This window comes from Oryx dammah, unplaced genomic scaffold, assembly GCF_014754425.2.
Source record: "Oryx dammah isolate SB20612 unplaced genomic scaffold, SCBI_Odam_1.1 HiC_scaffold_3, whole genome shotgun sequence".
NCBI classification, from domain to species: domain Eukaryota; kingdom Metazoa; phylum Chordata; class Mammalia; order Artiodactyla; family Bovidae; genus Oryx; species Oryx dammah.
In genome coordinates, this window is record NW_024070187.1 from 60,887,926 (window position 1) to 60,908,446 (window position 20,521).

Genomic DNA, 20,521 nt, shown 5'->3' on the forward strand with positions numbered 1-20,521 from the left:
GAGATTAGGGAGCCTTTAGGAATCTGTTACATATGGCAAAACCAAATATGGGCCAGGTAAAGGGGAAAAATAAACAAGCTAACACATGTAAAAGCACTTAGAACTACCAATATTATCATCAGAGTATTGGTTTTTACATTTAAAAATATTACAAAATCGTTCCTATCTGATAAATCATATTTAATTAGGCAAGTAAAACTGAATTTTCCATAATATGTAACTCTTCCAGTTTATAAAACCACTTAATTGTGACTCAATGAGAAAAGACTTGCAAGTGAACAGAACTGCCTCAACTCGAGACAATAATATTAAGCAATAAAGCTATAGGGGTTCAGAACAAAACTCAAAAATGTTTCACTTTTGCATGAGAATTATTTTGAGCTAAAGGCGTTAGAGATCCTGAGGGTTCAAGAGAAACTACTGTCCCTCCCTTAAACATCTAGAATAACTTAAATTATGGGTTTTTCCCAGAGAAGAGTTATTGCCAGAGATAAACTTTATTTAAAGTGGGCCCATCCATCTGGCAGGACACACATCTAATTACCAAACATCTGCTCTTCTTATCATCCTGTAAATGACCCTCAGGGCTGAGCCTCTCATGTATGTGGGATTCCATTATGTATGAAATTAAATTTGATTTTTCTCCTGTTAATACGTCTCATGTCAATTTCATTCTTAGACCAGCCAGAAGAACCTAGAAGAGTAAAGTTTTCTTCCTCTCCAAAAAAGTTCTCAATTCCATGTAAGAGAACAGTAATAATTCCATAAACCTATGTTTGATCTTACCTGTCTAATTTTCAGGTTTGTTTCACCATCTAAGTTGGATGTTTCAATGTAGCACATAGCCTGGGGCTCACTGTTTTGTTTTTTTTTAATGGAAAAGCACAAAGATTTAGTTGGGGAAGGAAACCATAATAATAACTTATTTAAAATGCTTAGACTCACTGAAGCTTTTCATTCTAAACAAAGGTTTAGTTACCTAGTTTCTTGATGTCTTTCATTCTAACCACAAAATGCTGTGAGGCAGAACCCATGCATGACAACCCATGGATCAGATGTTCAGCCAGAGGACCCAAAAGCAATATCCTGACAACAATCAGTACTGACCTTCAAGATCATGTAAATAATTAGATTTGTCACACTATACTCAAATCTTTCCTCATAAAGACACAACACAGACTGTATCTGAAATGTAAAGCAGCTTTGTGTCATATCTTTAGCTCAAAAATACCAAGTGAGATTTCATGCTCATAGCCCACATGTAAATTAAGAGATGGATTAGAAAATTCCAGATTGTTGCTTCTATAAACTTGCATTTGCATGTTTGGATTGTATTATACTGCATCTTTAGAAAAGATGAAGAGGCTTATGTGGCTCATAATATTCAAATTTTAAGGCTACTTTAAAAAACTGTACGAACATATTTTACAATGAAAGTGGATATACACTTTCTTTCCCTTATTTTTTCTGTTTTCTTTCTTATAGTTGCTTCAGAGATTAGTGAGGCAGCAAAAAATCAGCCAACTTGGCCCTGATCTGAACCTAGAAGGTTCACGCTATGGGTCCCTACCAGAGTGTTTTAGTCTAGTGTGCAGCGGCTGGTGTTAGGGGCCGCTGTTCTCTAGTGTTGTCACAGGTACACTCCACTGAACGCCCTGTAATCTGCCCCTTCATGTGCTAATCTTACTTGCTCAGCAACTACAGTCAGGTGAGTCTGCAGCCCCATTGTATAATCTGATCCTCAACTATAAGGAAAAGCATTTTGAAGTTAAATCAATCTTAACAGCACTTGCTTATATGAAAAGCCAATCAATTAACATCATATAGTAACTATGAATGCAATTTCTGATAAGTATGTATACTCACAGAAATTTCTAAGTCACAAACACCTGGAATTTTCTAATCAACTTCCAATTTGTACATGTGTAAAGCAGAAGATTCTGAGTTTCAGACATGAGCACACTGCTTAGTTTTACGGCTTGAAGACTTGTGAAAAGTACTGAAATTCGTGGTCATTAATCAAATATTTTACAGATTCATTTTAAAGTAAACTCACAAGTCCTTTAATTTCTGTATGGGCTTTTTTTTTTTCCTTTTTCCATAAAGCTGATACTTTTTTTCCCAACTGGATAAGTTTTTCAATATCTATATTTTCAATATCTATATTTATCAATTAAGGTTTTATTTTTTATTACTGTCACAATAGTAATTTAGTTCTATCACTTGCTCCCAATTTGTAATTTACTTATGTATACATTCAAAATAAAAATTGTTTATAAAATTTTATAAAACATATCTTCTGATAATACAGAAGGATGACAAATGCTAAATGACCATTGCCAATTCCATACTTTAACAGTGAAAAGCATTAAATTTCTACTGATCAATATAGCCAAGGCCATTCTCACATCAAATGAGAATAACGGTCTATCTTTTTTTCTCCCATGAAACCACTTTTCTAGAACCTTAAATGGCAAGCAAGTTAGAAAGTTAAATGGCTGGTTTCTCTTTGAAATGGGGTAAATAAAATATATATCCAAATTCAGAACATTGTTAATCTCTTAAAACTACTGGTTTTGCAGGAGTTCTTGACAATGTTATGAAAAGGCAGCAAGAAGTCTCAGATAAGGAATCATGCTAGATAATTATTATTTCAGCAAATTATGATGACACTCAAAACACAGACTACCGAAAGGCAAAGCAGGCTTTTAGATTAGTAAGTGGAAAGATGAAACAAGATGCGTATCACAATACAGACACTAGTAGACAGCTGAAGTTGATCAGAGTAACGTGCACTTTGTCACGAGTTACAAGTGGGATAAATACTGATCCCAAAGCATGCAGTATCAACTGTACAACATCCAGCTTTGTGCAGGGGGTCCTCTGTAAGCCCTATAAGCCCAAATTATAGCCACAACTGCTATGGGATTCTAATGAACTTGTAGAAAATCTCAAATATATGATAAATGTTTAAAATGATAAAAATTTCTCAATAACAGTTTTTCATGTAAATCTTAACATTGTTCAGAACAGTATCCTGGAGAGGTACTAAATGAAGCCTTAGTATTTAGGCAAGTTGTTAAAATGAATATATAGTAATGATGCACAGGAGATTAAAATCTACCTTTAGTGGCATGCCTCGTGGACTCCGACTCCTGTTGATAACAACAGGAGCTGAATGTGCCCACTGGAGGGATGAACAGCATTCAACAATGTATTCATAAAAGGACTTTGAAACATCTGTGAAATATCCATCACCAAGAAGTATAAACTGTTTGTGTTTTCAAGGAAGAGATACAAAGCTCAACCATCTTTGGGTGCAAGCTGCTTTCTGGTGAAGGGTGAGGATCCACATACACACATCCTGTACAACTCAGTGGTTCTAACCTTGAGGACAGGCTGATGAGATCTGCTGGGAGATGCTCCCCATTGGTCACTTTCACTATCTCCCCTACTGCCACCTACAGGTCCCAGTTTAAAATAATTAAAACAAAAAAATGAATAACAGAGGGGGAAAAAAAACAAACAAACAAATGGACAAAAGAGACAGAAAGTTTGAAATTATTATAGAAAATAATACATGTTAATAAAAATGTCTAATGCCAATTTTTTCAAAACTTATTTTGATCAGGTCTAAAGGTACAAGAAAATGGAATATTTCAGAATCACTTATTTGCTTTTATGCCCAATTTTCAATTTTTAATACAGAAACTTTTGATTTCTAAAATTTTATTCATAAGCATATCTGAGCAAACTAAATAAAAACATGTTTTTATATAGAGAGCTACTTTATCTGATAGATTTCCCTTTTTCCAGTTCCTCACTCTCTTGCCATCTATTGTATATCCACTCCTATCCAAGAAGAAAAGAAATAATGGTGAAAACTACTTTTAGGCTTTTGAAAAACAAAGTATACTGTACTATCTCTCCCTCTACACACATACTAAAAAAATCTTCATTAAAATGTTCTGATTCCAAAACATTTTAAAGGTTAATTGCATAAACAGCTTAATATATTTAATGTAAACCTACAAAGGCGTGGATCTGGGAAGTTATAATTGTAGACTTTTGAATTATTTACTAATAAAGTTTTGGTAATGAAGAGTTTGGGAGAACAAGTCTTCGAATCTAGGAGAAATTTTTCAGAGAAGGTATGAAATTGATATGGCAAGAATCTGTCTGAATTTGGATTAATAGCTTGGTTTATTTTACTGTATTTTATACTTTGTGAACCCATATATGTGTTTTTGTTATATGCTAAAATTTCAGTTTCTTCATTTCAAAATGAAAATCAATGAAACACAGTAACTTTCAACTGTATTCATACTTTAATTTCAAATTGCCTCTAAGAAGATGTACTAATACTATTAGTATTAAATTAAAAATTTAGAAATTAGAATATTACAAGCTCTTGTTTTGCTTTTTGCTAAATGGTGCTCACTTGCTGGTAAAAACCACCATGTCCTTATTTTGATAGGGGACAGGGTAGTATAATGAGATGCTAGATTAGGAGTTAGGTATTCCAATCCTGACCCAGTCAGTGGATGAAGCGAAATGACTGAAAACAAGACAAAGTCAAAATTCATCTTTCTGTTAACGGTGGCCAAATCTTCTACCTACTTATTGAGGCTAATGTAGGTTCACAAGAGCCAAGTAATGCAAAAATAGTTTGAGAAAAAAAATTAAAAAGCAATAAACCCCCCTAGAAAGGTGGTGTTTTGTCACTAGGTAGAAATATTTAATAGCACAAGCTTTATACTTTACTTTGATTCCATTCAACAACAAAAAGCAGTGAATCAGATAATCTTTTTAAAAGTAATCATCCGAAGGAAGTTAATCATAGTAGATGTATATTAAGATACAGAAACCATTTTGATCTACCAATATTGATAGCCACCAATAAATGCTTTTAGTGCTGAGGAAAGAAACCCTGTAAAAATGTCCTCAAGTTAAAGAAACACAAGCATATAGCTTATTAGGAGTTTGGATTGGATAGAGACAGATGAAAATATTTTAAAAACTTTCAACTTAGAATTAAATATAAATTCGAGGTAGCATAGTCAATTATCTTCATATTTCTGAGCATATAAAAATGAAAATTGTACTTAATGTTTCAGCATATAATGGTTTCTATGAGGTTATGTCTCTATAATAAGTTTAATCAGGAAAATATCAGAAGTTTCCTAAAGTGCTGGAATGCTTCACTATCCTTTTGAACTTTGTTGTATGACACTCAGATGGTCCATCATCCATTACATCTATCAAACTTGAGTACCACCAAGTGTGTATCATTCTGCTGGTTAGCCATTCTTAAAAGACTATCAGCTTAAACTGAAAGCGGAATCTGGGAATATTAAAGAGTCTGATCATTTAATCCATCTTCCTCACTTTGAAAGATGTGAAGTCAAGGTTTGAGACAGTAAGTTTCTGGTTCAAAATCACCATGCCAAGATAAGAACCCTGGGATTTGTTTTCTAAGCAAAGCTCGCTAGGACTGACAATGACAGTAAGTGTACTGTTGACTCATTCTCCAGGGACTGTTACCAGCATCCTTCAGTTTTAGAAACTTGCCCTGATAAAGCTAGAAGCAAACGGAACTAAAAGCATACAGGTTGATTTAAAAAGCTATTAATTTTAATCTTTCTGAAAAAAAAAAAACACACCAATAGGTATGTGGCACTAAAAGCTCCCAGATATAAAATACAAAAAAAAAAAAAAAAATTACTACAGTTACTTCAACTACCTGTAGACTTACTTCTATAAATATCTAGAAAACTCTTATTGCTCAATTAAGTTTCCCTAATTTGTCATAAATTCAATCGGTTTAAATAATGACCTGATTAAACAGATTTTGAAAAAAGGACACTGTCCTTATTTATATGTGGATTTTACAAATAAAACTGTCCAAGGAAATGATGATAAACAACCTCTAAAATAGTAAAAACATTTTTCTTAATTTATATTAGGACTAGCTTTACAGTTTTTAAGCCTAAAGCCATTTGAAAGTCACATTCTTTAAAGGGTAACAGTGCCATATGACCAATTTATGACTATCTTAAATACGAGCAAAACAAAAATTATCTAAATTCAGTAAGAAAGAACTTAAAAGAAAGAAAAAAGTGCTTTAATTTTTGTTGGAAGAGTATAATATTTCAAAAGACATGATGACAGAAAAGAAATCATTTATCCATTTTCTTGTACCAATGCACCATAAAGATCAAGAAACTTTGGAGGGATACATGGATGCATCATAAAGGAATTTATCATGAACAAAGATTGCAAGATAAATCAACAGTACCCAATCCATGTATTATATAAAATAAGTGATAGGAAATCTTACAAGAGTTAGTAGTCTATACAAACAGTTCTGAACACATTCAGAGGGAGAGTAGACTCTTAACTGTAATTATAATTTCTGAATTTTAAAGCATAGTACCTATCACTTATTCTATATGGCAAACATGAAAGAGTTCTTTAAGTCCAATCAATCTTTTTAATGTTTAGTTCAAAATCATTAGAGAGGCTTAAAATTCTTCGTTTATTCCTTATTTCCTTGGAGAAATCACAAGGTCAATGCAGGGTAGAGAAACCGTCCTCTACACTGTTTGAGCATCAGTAGGTATCTCTACCTTGATGAGAGAAGTACAGTGTCAGCAGGTATATACTCTTTGCCTTTTATTATAACTATATCTCCAACATTTACCTGAAAGAAAACTGGGAATTGGTTAATTATCTGCATTGAAAATAATTACAAATACACAACCCATTTGTATTTAAGCAGAGAATATAGTAAAAAATGCTTATTGGCAAACAAGAACCACTTATCTTCACAAAATGGCATAAAATTATCTAGAAGTGAGGCCAAGGATGGGGCAATCCTTTCAAAAGAAAAAACAAATGCGGAATCTGTATTGTACTACCTAAGTAACATAGCTTAATAAAAATAAATTTCATCCACTCTGGTCACTTAATTGACATCTCATCTTCTCATGATTCTCTCCCTATGACATAAAAATAAAAAGGAGGAATTTTCTAAATGAAATCATTACCCTATTTAAGGGAATCTCAATACAACTGGAAAAATTATGTATGTATATATCACTACTCCTCAGATGATCTTAGTTAAAATTCATAATTTAGAGAGGGAAAAAAAGAGTTTTAGATTTTCAGTTATCTCCCAGGATCACAGAGGAAGAGCTTAGACTCAAACCCACATTGAGCTGTCTGCAAAGTCTGATTTTGCATAAACAAATATAATGAAATGATCACTGAATTTTAAATTAAAAAAGAAAAACCATTTTAAGTCTCTTTCTTATTTTACTACCTGTTAGCATTAGTGTGAGCACCATCTGAAGACAAATTAAAGATACTCTGTGTCCAGAAACTTAGAAGTAATTTAAAGGATGGGTTTGTCACAGAGCTTTTGGCAAACAGAGTAACTCCAACTAAGTGGCAACTTGGTGTGCTGGCCAAGTTGAGCAAATTACACTGATAGCCATGAAATTAGACCTCACTCTTAGCAGCCAAGAAAACCTAAAAGTTTTACTATTTAATCAAGAGAAGAAAAGCCCTTTTTCTTGTGGGGGGCGGTGTTAAAGCCTTTTTGTTCTCTCCCCTCTCTACTTTTCCTTGAATCCCAAAATAATACTTTTCTGCACAGGCCGGGGGGAGGTGGTGGTGTGGGGAAGAGACTGATGTCCTCAGTGGGAATCACAATAAGAGAGAGCCCACTGTGGTCTAGTATATACCGCGGGGGAGACAAGTTAGGGAAGGCTGGAGGAGACCTTCTCATCTATGGTAGGTATGCTGGTTATCCAGGTAGGGGAACTCTGAATACCTTGATTCCAAAGAGATTTGTTTCAAATGAAATCTGGACTATTTGAGATTGACAAACTGTCAGGGACCTTGGAATCAAGCATCCCCTTCCTTAAAAAAATGGGGAAACTAAAAAATAGCATGCATAGGTATATACTGGCCCTTAAAGTAATGTGTTATGACAGTACTCTGACAGCACTCACTAAAAGCAAGATAAACAGAACAAAGATCTCTGCAGCCAGAGCACCAGGAGAGAATTCTACACAGGTAACCATTTAACTGCTGCTTAATTATCTCCTGTGTGTTAACATTTGCTCTTCAATCAAACTATATTCTTCATAAAGTCAGAATCACATTTGCCTATACTACAGTGTTAGGAATTTTCTTAAGTCTGTTAGACACTAACAAATTGCACTATTTTCCAAAATCTTCATTCATCATAAGACCAATGAAAAGCTTATAGTTAGTAAACTGAAAACTAAAAGAAAGTATCAGCATCTGACATGGTCTAACATGGTTACCCCAAAGGTTTAGGAAGACCAAGGGCTCAGTGAATGCTAAGGTCATTCTCACTGCACTGCGAAGGGACTTACTCCTTCCTTCTGATGCCTAGGTTTTAGCTCACTTTCTCAAACACCTCTTTCCTAATGTGCCATTCATTTCTGTTTTCAGTCTGGTATGTGCATAGAAATAGACAGAACAGAAAGTCAAGATGCCAAAAATTCTTTGACCACATTGTTCTAATGAAAGTTATCATGACAAAGCAGTTTTAGTCCCCAAAATACTTAAGTTTAAAAAAATACTTAGGGCTTCTGGCCACTACCTTGAGCCTTTTCATGTGATTAACATTAGAGATTATAATTGAGGATTATGAAAAAGGTTATCACACTATAATAGACTAACTGAAGATCTGATATGTTCAATTGCAGGCTCCAGCATATTTATATTTTTACTAAGGAATTTCTGAAGATATGAATTCTTAATCCAAAGAACTAGATTTCATGGTGGAAACTTCAGGCATTAAAGCAGCTGTATAGAGTGATTTTGCAGGGGCATATGGCCCACTACCTTCATGCTTTTCTTTAAAGCCTGAAAAATATGTTGATTCTAAGATTCTTCACTTAATTTTTCTGCCTGCTACTATTTCAAAAACATGTGAACAGTCTCAACTGCATCTTAAGAACTGATCTCTGTGGTTAAAAGTAAAGAAGACAGCTGTTGACTTTCAAGAGTGGGGATGCAATACCTTTTTCAGGGCTTTGTGACTGTAATATTTTCTTAGAAAACCAGATACTGGCAATTTAACCTTGTGCAACAAAGAAAAGGTTTCCAAACAAAAACTGGAGGGATAAACTGTGAGTGTTTGAGAGCTGAAATCTGCCCATCTATGAATGACAGGGTGGACACTGTGCAAATTTGTAGGTCCTCTGAGAAACATTAAAAAGCAACCACAGCAGCCACACACTCAGAAAGGCCAAGAAAGAAAGAACCCTGAACTTAAAGCCCATTTGCACTAAAGTTTATCATATTACGCTGGCAAATGGATCAGACTCTTGGTTTTGCTTTATTGATTTTATTTTTAATTGCACAAAATATCACATAAGCTAAAGACTGGCGTTCCAATCTGGCTAACACAACAGCCAGCCTGTTTTCACACCAGTTCATTTAGTGTTCAATAAATCATTTCTACATCACCAGCATCTTGGTGTACACCATCCCATTCCTTTCGCCTCTGATTATTCTATGACACAGTGACTCTATTGTAAGCCTACTGCTTAGCAGATATATTCAATAAGTATTTGCTGAGTGATGCTATAAAATTTTTCTGTGTGTTGACACAATATTTGAAATTACAGCTTTTACTTGTCACAAAATATACCAGAGTATAGAATGTCATAATTTATTTATAAAATGCTTTCACTATTTTTGGATATCCATATATTGTTAACTTTTTGCTATTATAAATAATGTTAAATGATAACATTTTCTTGGGATAAATTCCCAGAAATGTTTTTTTCCCCTTTTTTGTGGTTGTCAATATGAAGACCTAAATTGCTAAATCTACAATATTATGTGAATAAAAGACTTCATAAAAATTCTGAAATATAAAATTTCTCCTTGATAGCAAATGAGACCTCAATATTGTTTAAATTTGCCACTTGTATTGTTAGGTTGAATATTATACTGAGTCTGGTTGCTTACTATATATTTCTTGTTAATTTTTGCCACCTTTTATTTCCTACCCAGATAACAACAATTTCAATCTTTTGCTATATTTGGTGCAAATATTTCCATAATTTCTCTGTTTATTTGTGTGTTGCATCTAGATTCAAATTTTATGTAATCAAATTCCATAAATCCTTGAGATGATGATCTTGTTCTTCTCCAAATATTAAGATTTTTCATTCTATTTCTATGTTTTGCAAAAACAATATTTTAAGATTTTCTTCTAGTCAGTCGAAATTTATTTTAGCCTAGGCTATGATTTGGACATAAATTGTACTATTCTTGAAACTGCTAATCTGTGGTCCCTACATGATTTATTAAATAATCCTCTTATAGGTGATTTTCCCCCTTTTTTATTAAATAGGCTTTAGTTCAAGGCATTCTTTTTTTTGGTTTTATGCTATTCATCAAAGTATATATGTGCAACAGATCCACACTATTTTAATAACTTTTCATTTTGTTTATATTTAATCCTCACACACTGTTAATTTTCCAAAATAGTCTTCTATTTTCTCAACTGTTTTTGAAGTTACAATGAATAATTTAGTAAACTCTTGAGGAGAAAGGAATGATAATTTCCCTGAGGTTATGATATATCATTACTTTTGAAGAAGTGGGGCTTTGTTTTTCTAGGAATATGACACATTTGCCTATTTATGTGAAACTTTAACATTTAAAGTTTCAAGGTTTTCTTTACAGAGGTCATATATATATTTCAAGTTTATTTGTAAGCATCCCACATGCCACTAGGAATGAGATCTCTTTTTTCATTGTATTTTACTAAATTGTTATTGCTGAAAAAAGTCATGTCAATTTCTGAATATTTATCTTGAATTCATCACTGAGCCAACTTTTATTAACTCTAGTTAACTAAGTATCTACTTCCAGTTATTAAGTAATATCAGTTCATTTTGGCTGGATGACTTTTTGCAACATGTTAAATTCTACCCCTCTGTTTCTCAGTGGGATATCCAGGGAAGGTGTGGCACTGAACTCCAGGACAACTGAGAATGCTATTAATCATGGGCTGGTAAGTTAATTTTCTGTCCGTGAAAAATTGGAAAAAGTTAAAATAATCCACTCAGTCTTGGAATAATGACTGCCCAACAGGAGAATAAAACATTAAAATGAATTAAAATTAATTTTAGGGTGAGGTAGTAGATGGTTATCTCCTGACTTTACAACTAATTTATTTTCTAAGCAAGCACTTGAAGTAAGAAGAAATTGTTATCAATTTCTTTGGATATGCATTTATGTTAATTACCCTGACAATCCTAGTAAATGAAATATATTTATAATAAAAATCAATTTATAGTACTTGACTACATTCTACTTGGCTTCTCTCTAGTGTTTAAATCCATAAGTACTATACAAGAGCATAAAGGAAACTTCTTTTGAAACAGTAAATTGAGCTTTTTTGTTTTTTCTATCTTGTGCCTCTGAAAAAGAGGTAACTGATACAGAAATAAGGAAAAAACAAAGTATTTTCCTCTTTGTTACTTTCATGTCAAAAGCCAAAGACAGGGAGACTTTTCAAATATTCAGAAAAGGAGATGTCAATCTTTATTCTGGCCACTGATTTACAATCAAAATGCAATTAGTTCAGAGGGATTCCTGTTACCTGGGAGGATGCAAGGTGACTGTGAATGTCACAGGGCAGAATCAAGGGCATGGCCTTTAACTGGGAAATGCTGGAGTGCAAATAAACTGAGTGTGGTTACACACCTGTTGTCCTAGCAATATCAGAAAACAAGGTCCCTGGGTGGAGTGGCCTTGCTCCAAAAAGTCTCTTACAAAGTTAGGAAGGTTATTCACTTGTGGATGACTGGAGGTTAAATGGTTCCAGAACTAAAGGAGAACTAACAATCATAGCTTACCTTTTGAAACTGGGGTCTGAAAAGCATATGAACATTTGGATAACACTTGCTAAATTGTGACTCAACTCATTAACTGTCGTGTTAGAGGTCCTATGAGCAAATTAACTTCTTGATGTTATGGAACTGATTTTCAGCTAGTTAGAAGATGATATTTAGTTAGTAAGACTTAGGAAAAAAAAAAGAATTAGCAATGTGTAAATGTGATTAGCCACAATAAATGAATTTGCAGTAAGATATACAAATGTGAACTATCAGAATCTAATTTTTGTTTTACTTGGACAGTAGATGATTAAAGCAAAAAAATTACAACACAAAACAGTCCATGGTTAAATGAAATCTATGAAAACAGTACTCAAAATATACTATGAAAGAAACAAAAAAGTTCTAAATGTAACTTTAAGATAATAGTCTTTCTAATATATTGCAGAATTATTAAATGGAAATGACTAACTGAAGAAGATTCCATGTATGTTTACATTACTTACTAAACAGCTTTCACATCACTGGAATCCTTGACATTTGGTTATACCATACATAAAAATTACATCTACTAGAGTACACCTATATGCATGTCTCCTCCTGTAACAAAATAAAAACCAATGCATACCTTTTCCCAGTGCACAATTTCCCAAGCACCATTTCTCAAAACTGGAAAGAGAAAAGGTGATAGTTTTAAGAACATTTTTATTACTCATCAAAAGCCTACCTCTGATGAAATGATCATTTTTAAATGAATAGCTTCAAATAAATGAGCTGGTAACAATTTTTTACAGGTTTAAAAACTAATTGTGACAGCAAAGATACATAAAATTATACAAAGAAACAACCAATGTACATTTTATATCTCACAGTAAAATATTACTAACAAGGTAATCTTTCACCAAGGGCTTTCTTTAGCACACAGAAGAATTACAGGGCTTGGCTGGAGGAGAAAGCCACAAAAATGCTTGAAAAACAGAGTGACGAGCTTAAAACATTTCAGAAGCCAGAATAGTAGCAATGAGTTAAAAAAAAAATGATTTACAAGCATAGAGGAATGGATTTCAAACTAGGTAGTAAAAATTTAATACATAAACCAGTAGATTAAAAAAATCTGTACTTTTAGCTTTAAAATAGTGGAAAATAGGAAATATTTGTATATTTGGTTTACTGAGAAGAAACAAAAGAGGGCTAAAATTAAATTATGATTGAGGGGTTGAAATATCTCAGAGTTTTACTACTGGTTAGCAACAGTTAGTTACTTGGTTCACTTTTCTTTTATTCCTACAATGCATCTGTGGCATAATACTGAATATACCCATAGACACTAACAGATAAAACAGAAAAGAGAATAAAGTGAAGCAGATAGCACAGCATGGAGTTAAGAAAAAGAGTAAGTCAAGGTCAGTCAACAAATTATTCTTACAGTAAATTCCATGAGGGCAAAGCTAACATTTGCTTTGTTTAATACAATATTCTCTGGAAGCAGTACAGTCCTGGTGCTAAGTAGCTGCTGGGTAAATATTTGCAAGATGAATAACTTAAAGGCATGAAAACATTAGGTTCAGTTTCTTTTGATGTTAGAAGCGATGAAGCCTGAACCTTCTTAAGTAAACCACAATGATAATCTCTAAAATGTGCAATAGCAAACCTAACATTAATTACATACTCACAGGTCTGAAAACCAGTGTTATAATATAAAATATTCTAATCTAAATATAATCTTTTAGTATTTCAAAATTTCCTGAACCTAGGGACTATGTCTTATTCATTTCTTTATCTCTAGCACTTCGCAGCATTCCTGGCACATAAGACACTCCAGTGTGAAACAGATGAGTAAGTGCAAGGAGGAGTATCTTACAGTGAATTTTGGTGAATCAACTTCATTAATTTAAATAATTCCAAGATGAAGAGCTAACACTAAAAAATTTCCAGTAACTATATGGATAAGTTTTAGTGTTTACAGTTGGGGGTGAAGGATCTGAGCCCCAGCATTTAAAACTGATCCCTATGCCCTAAAACACAAGACTCTAAGGCCTGCAGAGTTCACCCACACTGGTGGTGGTAGTGGTAAAGAACCCTTCTGCCAACGCAGGAGACATAGGGGACACAGATTTGATCCCTGGGTCAGGTAGACGCCCTGGAGGCAGGAATGGAAACCCACTCCAGTATTCTTGCCTGGAGAATCCCACGGTCAGAGAAGACTGGTGGGCTAGAGTTTGCAGGGTCGCAAAGAGTTGGACACGACTCAAGTGACTTAGTACAATTCCACCAGTAAAACTGCCCCTAGAGTACAAGGGGTTCGGAGCACAAGGCTTAAGAGTAAAAAAGTCCTGGGTTTAGATGCCATCTCCATCAGTGTCAAGCAATATCTTCCTCAAAATCAGTTGTTACAAAGAATAAACAAATGAGAGCATTTTGCCCCTAATCACAGTGGCTACAATATTAAGTACTCAACAAAACTAAGTACTCAACAAGGAGCGCTGGAAAAGTGCTGTTCAAATGTACATAACTGAATGATGGGGCTAAAATCTGCATAGATTTAAATTAGAAAAAAAAATCCTGTTCAATAGTACTATTGTCATTTATTTTCTTCTAATCCTATCTCATATAAGTAAACATTCTCCCACTGCAATACCCCATGGTTTAAAAACCAGCATCCAGTATTTTTAAAATTAAGAGGTTTGACATGAAAATGAAGACTTCAGGCTCATCTAGAAGCCTGGTCAATCCCTGCACTGTGACCTGCGGCTGGGACAGCAGGGGTCACCACTTTCGATGAGGCTCACTACTCCATCGCCATGCTTGTGGTTTCCCACTGCAGGACATACAGCCTACTTCCCTTATTTAGGAGACCTGCCTGGCTCACACACATGAGGTTTTTCTATCCTTCACTGAGGTAAAACTTACAACCAGCTATACAGAGCTTACGTGTTCTGTTCAATGAGTTTTAAAAAGCTGTAAACATCTATGAATCCACTACTTAGAACAAGATATAGAACTCTAGAAAGACTCCTTGTACGCCTCTACCATCCACCCATCCTCCCATCCCCAGAGGCAAATATTAATTATTACCATAAGCTAGTTTTGCATGTCACATGCAAAGAATTACACAATGTTTTTGTATTGACGTTTCAAACCATGTATCTGAGATTCTGTTAAAAAAAAGTTTATTTCCACCATTAAATTGACATGGTACTATGGGGGACTGATTTTTGGATTCTGTATTTATGCCACTGATCAATTTACACATTTTTCATACAACATATACCATTCCTTGATGACTGTAACTCTACAGTAAGTCCTGAATTTAGGTAGTTTTCCCACATTGCTCTTTTCCAATATTGTTTGGCTATTTTGAGTTCTTTGCATTTCCATGTAAATTTTAAAACTGAATTGTCAATTCTGAAAAAAACAAAAACTCTAAACCCACTTAAGACTTTGATTTAGGGCTCAAGCGTTTCAATTCATGGGAAGCCCGGACAAGCTATACTTTTCTATTAATTTATGTCTTCATAAATTTTCTCCAATATGTTTTTGTAGTTTACAGTGCATGGATCTTATTAGATTTACTTCTTGATATTGGATGACTTTTTCCCTTATACTGTAAGTTGTCTTTTTTTTTTTTTTTTACTACATTTTCCAATTAGTCATTGGTGGTATACAGAAATGCATTAAACTTTCATACAATGACCTTGTCACCATTAATTCTGTTAAATTCACTTATTAGTTCTGGTAGGATTTTTTTCTGTTTGTTTCATAGCAATACTTTCTAAGAAAATTAATCTCAGTTTGTTAACAATGCTGTATTATTTTTGGCAGTTTTATTATCCTCATATGCCTCATTGTTCATCTTAAACTTCTGCTCTTATGCAAAAAAAAAAAAAAAAAAAGAATTTCTTCCCCTAGACTCCAAGATCTGGGACTCAAGAATGTTCTCTTTCCGTTCACTGCTGTATTCCCAGTGTTTCCATGCAGCAACACAAAGGTGCTCAGTCAATATTCATTGGATGGAAAGTGGATGCATTGATGTTCTTACGTGTTTGGGGCCACAGAAAGCCATAGTAGTAGATTTACTAAAGATACAACCCTGCTCCCTAGTAGATTTCCTGTTAAAAATATACACACAATGTTTAAAAAACAGCTGCAGAGGAAAACACTTTGGCATCTCCTCAGAGCTATCATGAGATACAGAAATTTCATACCTAAGAGTATATCCAAGAGAACTGAAAACATATTCATACAAGAACTTGTGCACAACTGTTTACCATATCACTGTTTAAAATTAGAAAGTGGAAACAACTGAAATCCCATACACCAATGAATGGTTAAACAAGAAGGGTATATCCACACAATGGAAGATTATTCAGTCATATAAAAGGAATGGAGTGTTGATACACGTGACAACTAGATGACTCCTGAAGATAAGCCAGACACAAAAGGCTACATACTGTATGGTCCCCTTTATGTAAAATGCCCAGAATAGAGAAATCCATAGAGATAGATAGTAGATTAGTGGTTGTCAGGGGCTCATAGAAGAGGGCAATGGGGACTGATTGTTTATAAGTCTGGGGTTTCTTTTTGAGGTGATGGAAATACTCTGGAATCATAGTGGTGATGGATGCATAATGCTGTGAATATATTAAAAAACACTGAACTGTACACTTGAAAATAATAAATTTGACAGTATATGAATTATAACTCAATAACAAACAGCTACATAAAATGATGCCAATGAACTATTTAAACATTTGCTTAAAATAACCTTCTCAGCTTCAGAAGTCCCTAAAATGATTCCAACGCGAACAGCTGGAAATGGTTAGGCAACCAGGAGATGCACTAATGTTCCTGTGTGTTTGGGAAAGGAACGTCCTCTGATGTCAGCTTTGCGCCACCCCTCAGCTCTGTAACTTAACTAACCCTCCTTGAAGTGCTGCCACTTGGAAGAGGTTTGTCAGTTCACATCCCAAAATAGCTCTGAACCACTCCACTGGGTTCCCCTTACAGGCTGGAAGAGTCACAACAGGCTCGCCAAACTCAGCAGATCATGCCAGGGAGTCTGCTCCACCAGGGAGGTTAGAAGCGTGGCCACTTTCATGGAAACCTGGAAAACCATGTGAATCTGCTTCAGTTCTCCATCCTCCCCAAATACTCCTCCCCTTCAACCTTACTTGGATGGTTTCTCCATGTACATTCGAACCCATCTACATCCTCGACCCCCTACCTGACCCTTCTGCAGCACCTTCCCTCTATAAACCAGCCACTTCTACCATCTCACGGGGAATGCCTGCCTCTACCAGAACAGTACATCCAGTACATCCGCCTTCCCTCTTCTCTCCTCCTCTCCATCCAAACGGTTCCTCTCTATTCATCACTGGAGACACACTGGAAAATATGTCTTACTACAAAAACTGACACGCCTGAGAAACTTTTAAATACAAATTCAGCCGATAATGTTTTCTACCAAACTACAGAATCAATGTATTACTATCCAAGCCAACTGGAGTTATATAAAATGAAAAGTTGAACTTCTCCCCTCATCTCATGCCACTTTCTCAAGGTAAAAAATCCTAACTGATGCATCCTCAAGTACTTTCGTCTAGACAAGCATAGCCATATGCACGTTTATTTTCTTTCTTTTCAGAAAATGTATTTCTCTGCAACCTGGTTTTCCACTTAACTTATACTTTCAGGACAAAGCATGGAGACAGTCTATTTTTTGAAAAATAATCCCTTGTATCTTTGCATCTGTCACAAATGGGTCGATAATTTGAACAGACTCACAAGACTCCACAGGGTGCATTCAAGAAAAGTTTTAATCAAACTATAGGATGTGGTATAGCTGGAAAAAGAATGGTAGCTTAAAAGCCCAGGCAAGCACCAGGAGCCTAAGAAACTTCTAGGCATAGCCCTCCAGGGTTTTTTCTCATTCACTGAGGACATGGATTTAAGCTCCATGATATGTAGGATAAATCTTAACTTCAGGGAAGCCTGGGAAGATGTTTCCAGGGGATCTTTTATACCCCCTGGTGGCTCAGAGGTTAAAGCATCTGCCTGCAATATAGGAGACCTGGGTTCGATCCCTGGGTCGGGAAGATTCCCTGGAGAAGGAAATGGCAACCCACTCCAGTATTCTTACCTGGAGAATCCCATGGACGGAGGAGCCTGGTGGGCTACAGTCCATGGGGTCGCAAAGAGTTGGACACGACTGAGCAACTTCACTTCACTTCATCAATTAGACAAGTCAGATTATGTTACAGGTTAAACCAGGTAAGTTACAACTCAGTTAAGCTACCACTCTACATACATCCTTAAACCCAGCAGAGAAGCAAGTTTTGGGTACCCCAGGGAGTTTCAAACCCTACAAAGCACCTTATAATTCACCAATTAGTCCATCTTGTCCGTCTCTTGGCCAAGTTTCAGCATCACAATTCCAGGTATCCCTGAGATGAGCAGAGAGCTATTTCAGCCCAGCTGTGAAACAACTCTTTTATATAACAACTATATCATAGTGTATTCAACTATCCTCCTCTCAATGGAAACTCTGACTTCTGCTTTTTCCGCCACTTCAAACAACACTGAAATATATTTACATGATTGTATCCTATAGGATTCCCAAAGGAGTACTACTGGCCCTAGGGTATTTATGTTTGTACTTTTTTATCAGGTACAACCAGATTCATTTCTACTGCAATCTATACCATCGTTAGCAATATATAAAGTTCCACTGACAATAAACTTAGACAAGCACAAATTGTTATCAGTCATTTGAATTTTGTCAATCTGATGAGCATTTGGTATTTATTCTGAAAGTTACAGTGGACTGGATTAATACAATTGTAAATTACCTTAATGTCCTACACTGACTTAGAATTCTAACTAGGTAGAGAATCACATTTTTGGGTGTAGTACAGAACCTGGGTACTCAACAAGTGGTCCAGAGACCTACATCATCAGCATCACCCGGAGGCTTTTTAGACCCTGGGATGTTTCTACCCTTTCTGTATTTTACCCCCAATTTCATTTGTTCTTGCATACAAAACTGGAATACAGAAATAAAGGCTGGATGCACAGTTTCTTCAAACTTGAGGCTAGACCCATTTTAGGATACAGAGAACACCACAGAATTCTGGTGAAGTTAAAAATCACAGCTCACAATATAGCAAAGGTTTCTGTACAATTTAAGGCTTGAATACTGGCTGAGTATAAAAGTCAGTCACAATTCATTACTGTCTTTACTTCTGAACTGGTTCCTAAAATCCAACCACAGAACAATGAAAATAAACCATATCACATGTATAGGCTGGTGACTGAAACAGCAGCCTAGTTATTTTTAATCACTGACCTCCTCTGACCTAGCTCTAGGCAGGTTTAGAGGAAGCAAGAAGTGACACTGGGTCCTTTGCTGAGCTTTCAGCTTTCCTGAGCCCAAAGTAAACTTACTTCAAAACCCTAGAGAAGGTGAGTCATGGAGATGACAAATGATGCCTGGTGAAGGGGACTGCGAACAAGCTAGGACAGAATTATGCCAATGGCCTGTCTCATGATGCTACAACTCATTCTTTTAAATGCAAACCTCTTCCACCTCTCAGTAGTTCCTCAAACACACCTGCTATAATTTCCACATGGGCTAATTAGTCTGACAATATGCATGGCAGAGCTCAGATTTTAAACAAACACCTCAAATGTCACCTGTTTTTACTGAGCAGGATGCTACTTAACAGCTTTTGTTGTAATGGGCTGTCTTTTCTGAAGTGAAAACATTCTGTTACAGTCCCTTGGGAATTCCCTAATCAAAGGCTCTGGAGAAACTGTCCGTCTTTTAGGACTTGATCAACATGTTGTGCAGGTACAGGTGCTGGCTCACCTAACTGGTGAGAGAAGCCATTACTGCAGCCATCTAACTGGTCTACCACAGGGACTGTTGGAGAAAGAGTCACTGGGGTATCGTGGGGTGCCTGCTATTCCTGGGCAATCAAGCCACTTCTTGAAGCAGGTAACAAAAGGCAAGTTATCCAAGGGGACAATGGGCACTACCAGTGTCACAGAAAATAGAGAAGCCACAGCAAAGGCAGCATGCTGCAACTCCTGTTCGGGAGTTACCACTGAAGAGGAGCTTGAATGCACTGAGAAGGGTAAGAGTGCTGCTGAGCCGATGGTTTTGAACTGGGCAGAGAAGGAAAACCAACATACACAAATTAAAGCATCAATTCATTCACTATGTAGACCCTTACTTACAAAGATGACTTGAAGGCAAAAACCTCTTGTGGCACAAACTGGCAAATGCACAAAAGTCTCCTGCATAAACTTGCCTAGAAAGGTCAAAGGAAGCAACAACCTGCTTGGGGTGTATTGACACAAAGGACAAAGGGAACTTTTTGAGTTCCACTCTCATCCATATTCTTTTTAGAGAAACTAATTGATATGACTTTTATCACCTTGCTTATAGATAAGGAAAAAGCAGAAACAGTGGCAGATTTTATTTTCTTGGGCTCCAAAATCACTGCAGAGTGTGACAGCAGCCATTAAATTAAAAGACACTTGCTCCTTGGAAGAAAACCTATGAGAAACCTAGACAGCATATTAAAAAGCAAAGACATCACTTTGCCGACAAAGTCTGTATA

General features: G+C 35.5%; 1 protein-coding gene across 4 annotated transcripts in view; it reads right to left on the minus strand.

The window, feature by feature from the left end:
* The window catches only part of ATP8A1 (ATPase phospholipid transporting 8A1), a 232,488-nt gene that overhangs the window by 162,873 nt on the left and 49,094 nt on the right, over window positions 1-20,521 (minus strand). For 2 of the 4 annotated variants that reach the window (XM_040238091.1, XM_040238094.1), the window contains exons 6-8: window positions 12,526-12,566; window positions 3,388-3,461; window positions 787-856 (exon numbers count right to left, since the gene is read on the minus strand). In XM_040238091.1, the coding sequence (XP_040094025.1) occupies window positions 787-856; window positions 3,388-3,461; window positions 12,526-12,566 (185 nt within the window). Of the gene's footprint in view, window positions 1-786; window positions 857-3,387; window positions 3,462-6,629; window positions 6,704-12,525; window positions 12,567-20,521 lie in introns of all 4 variants that reach the window. The other 2 variants (XM_040238093.1, XM_040238092.1) reach the window with 1 other exon arrangement.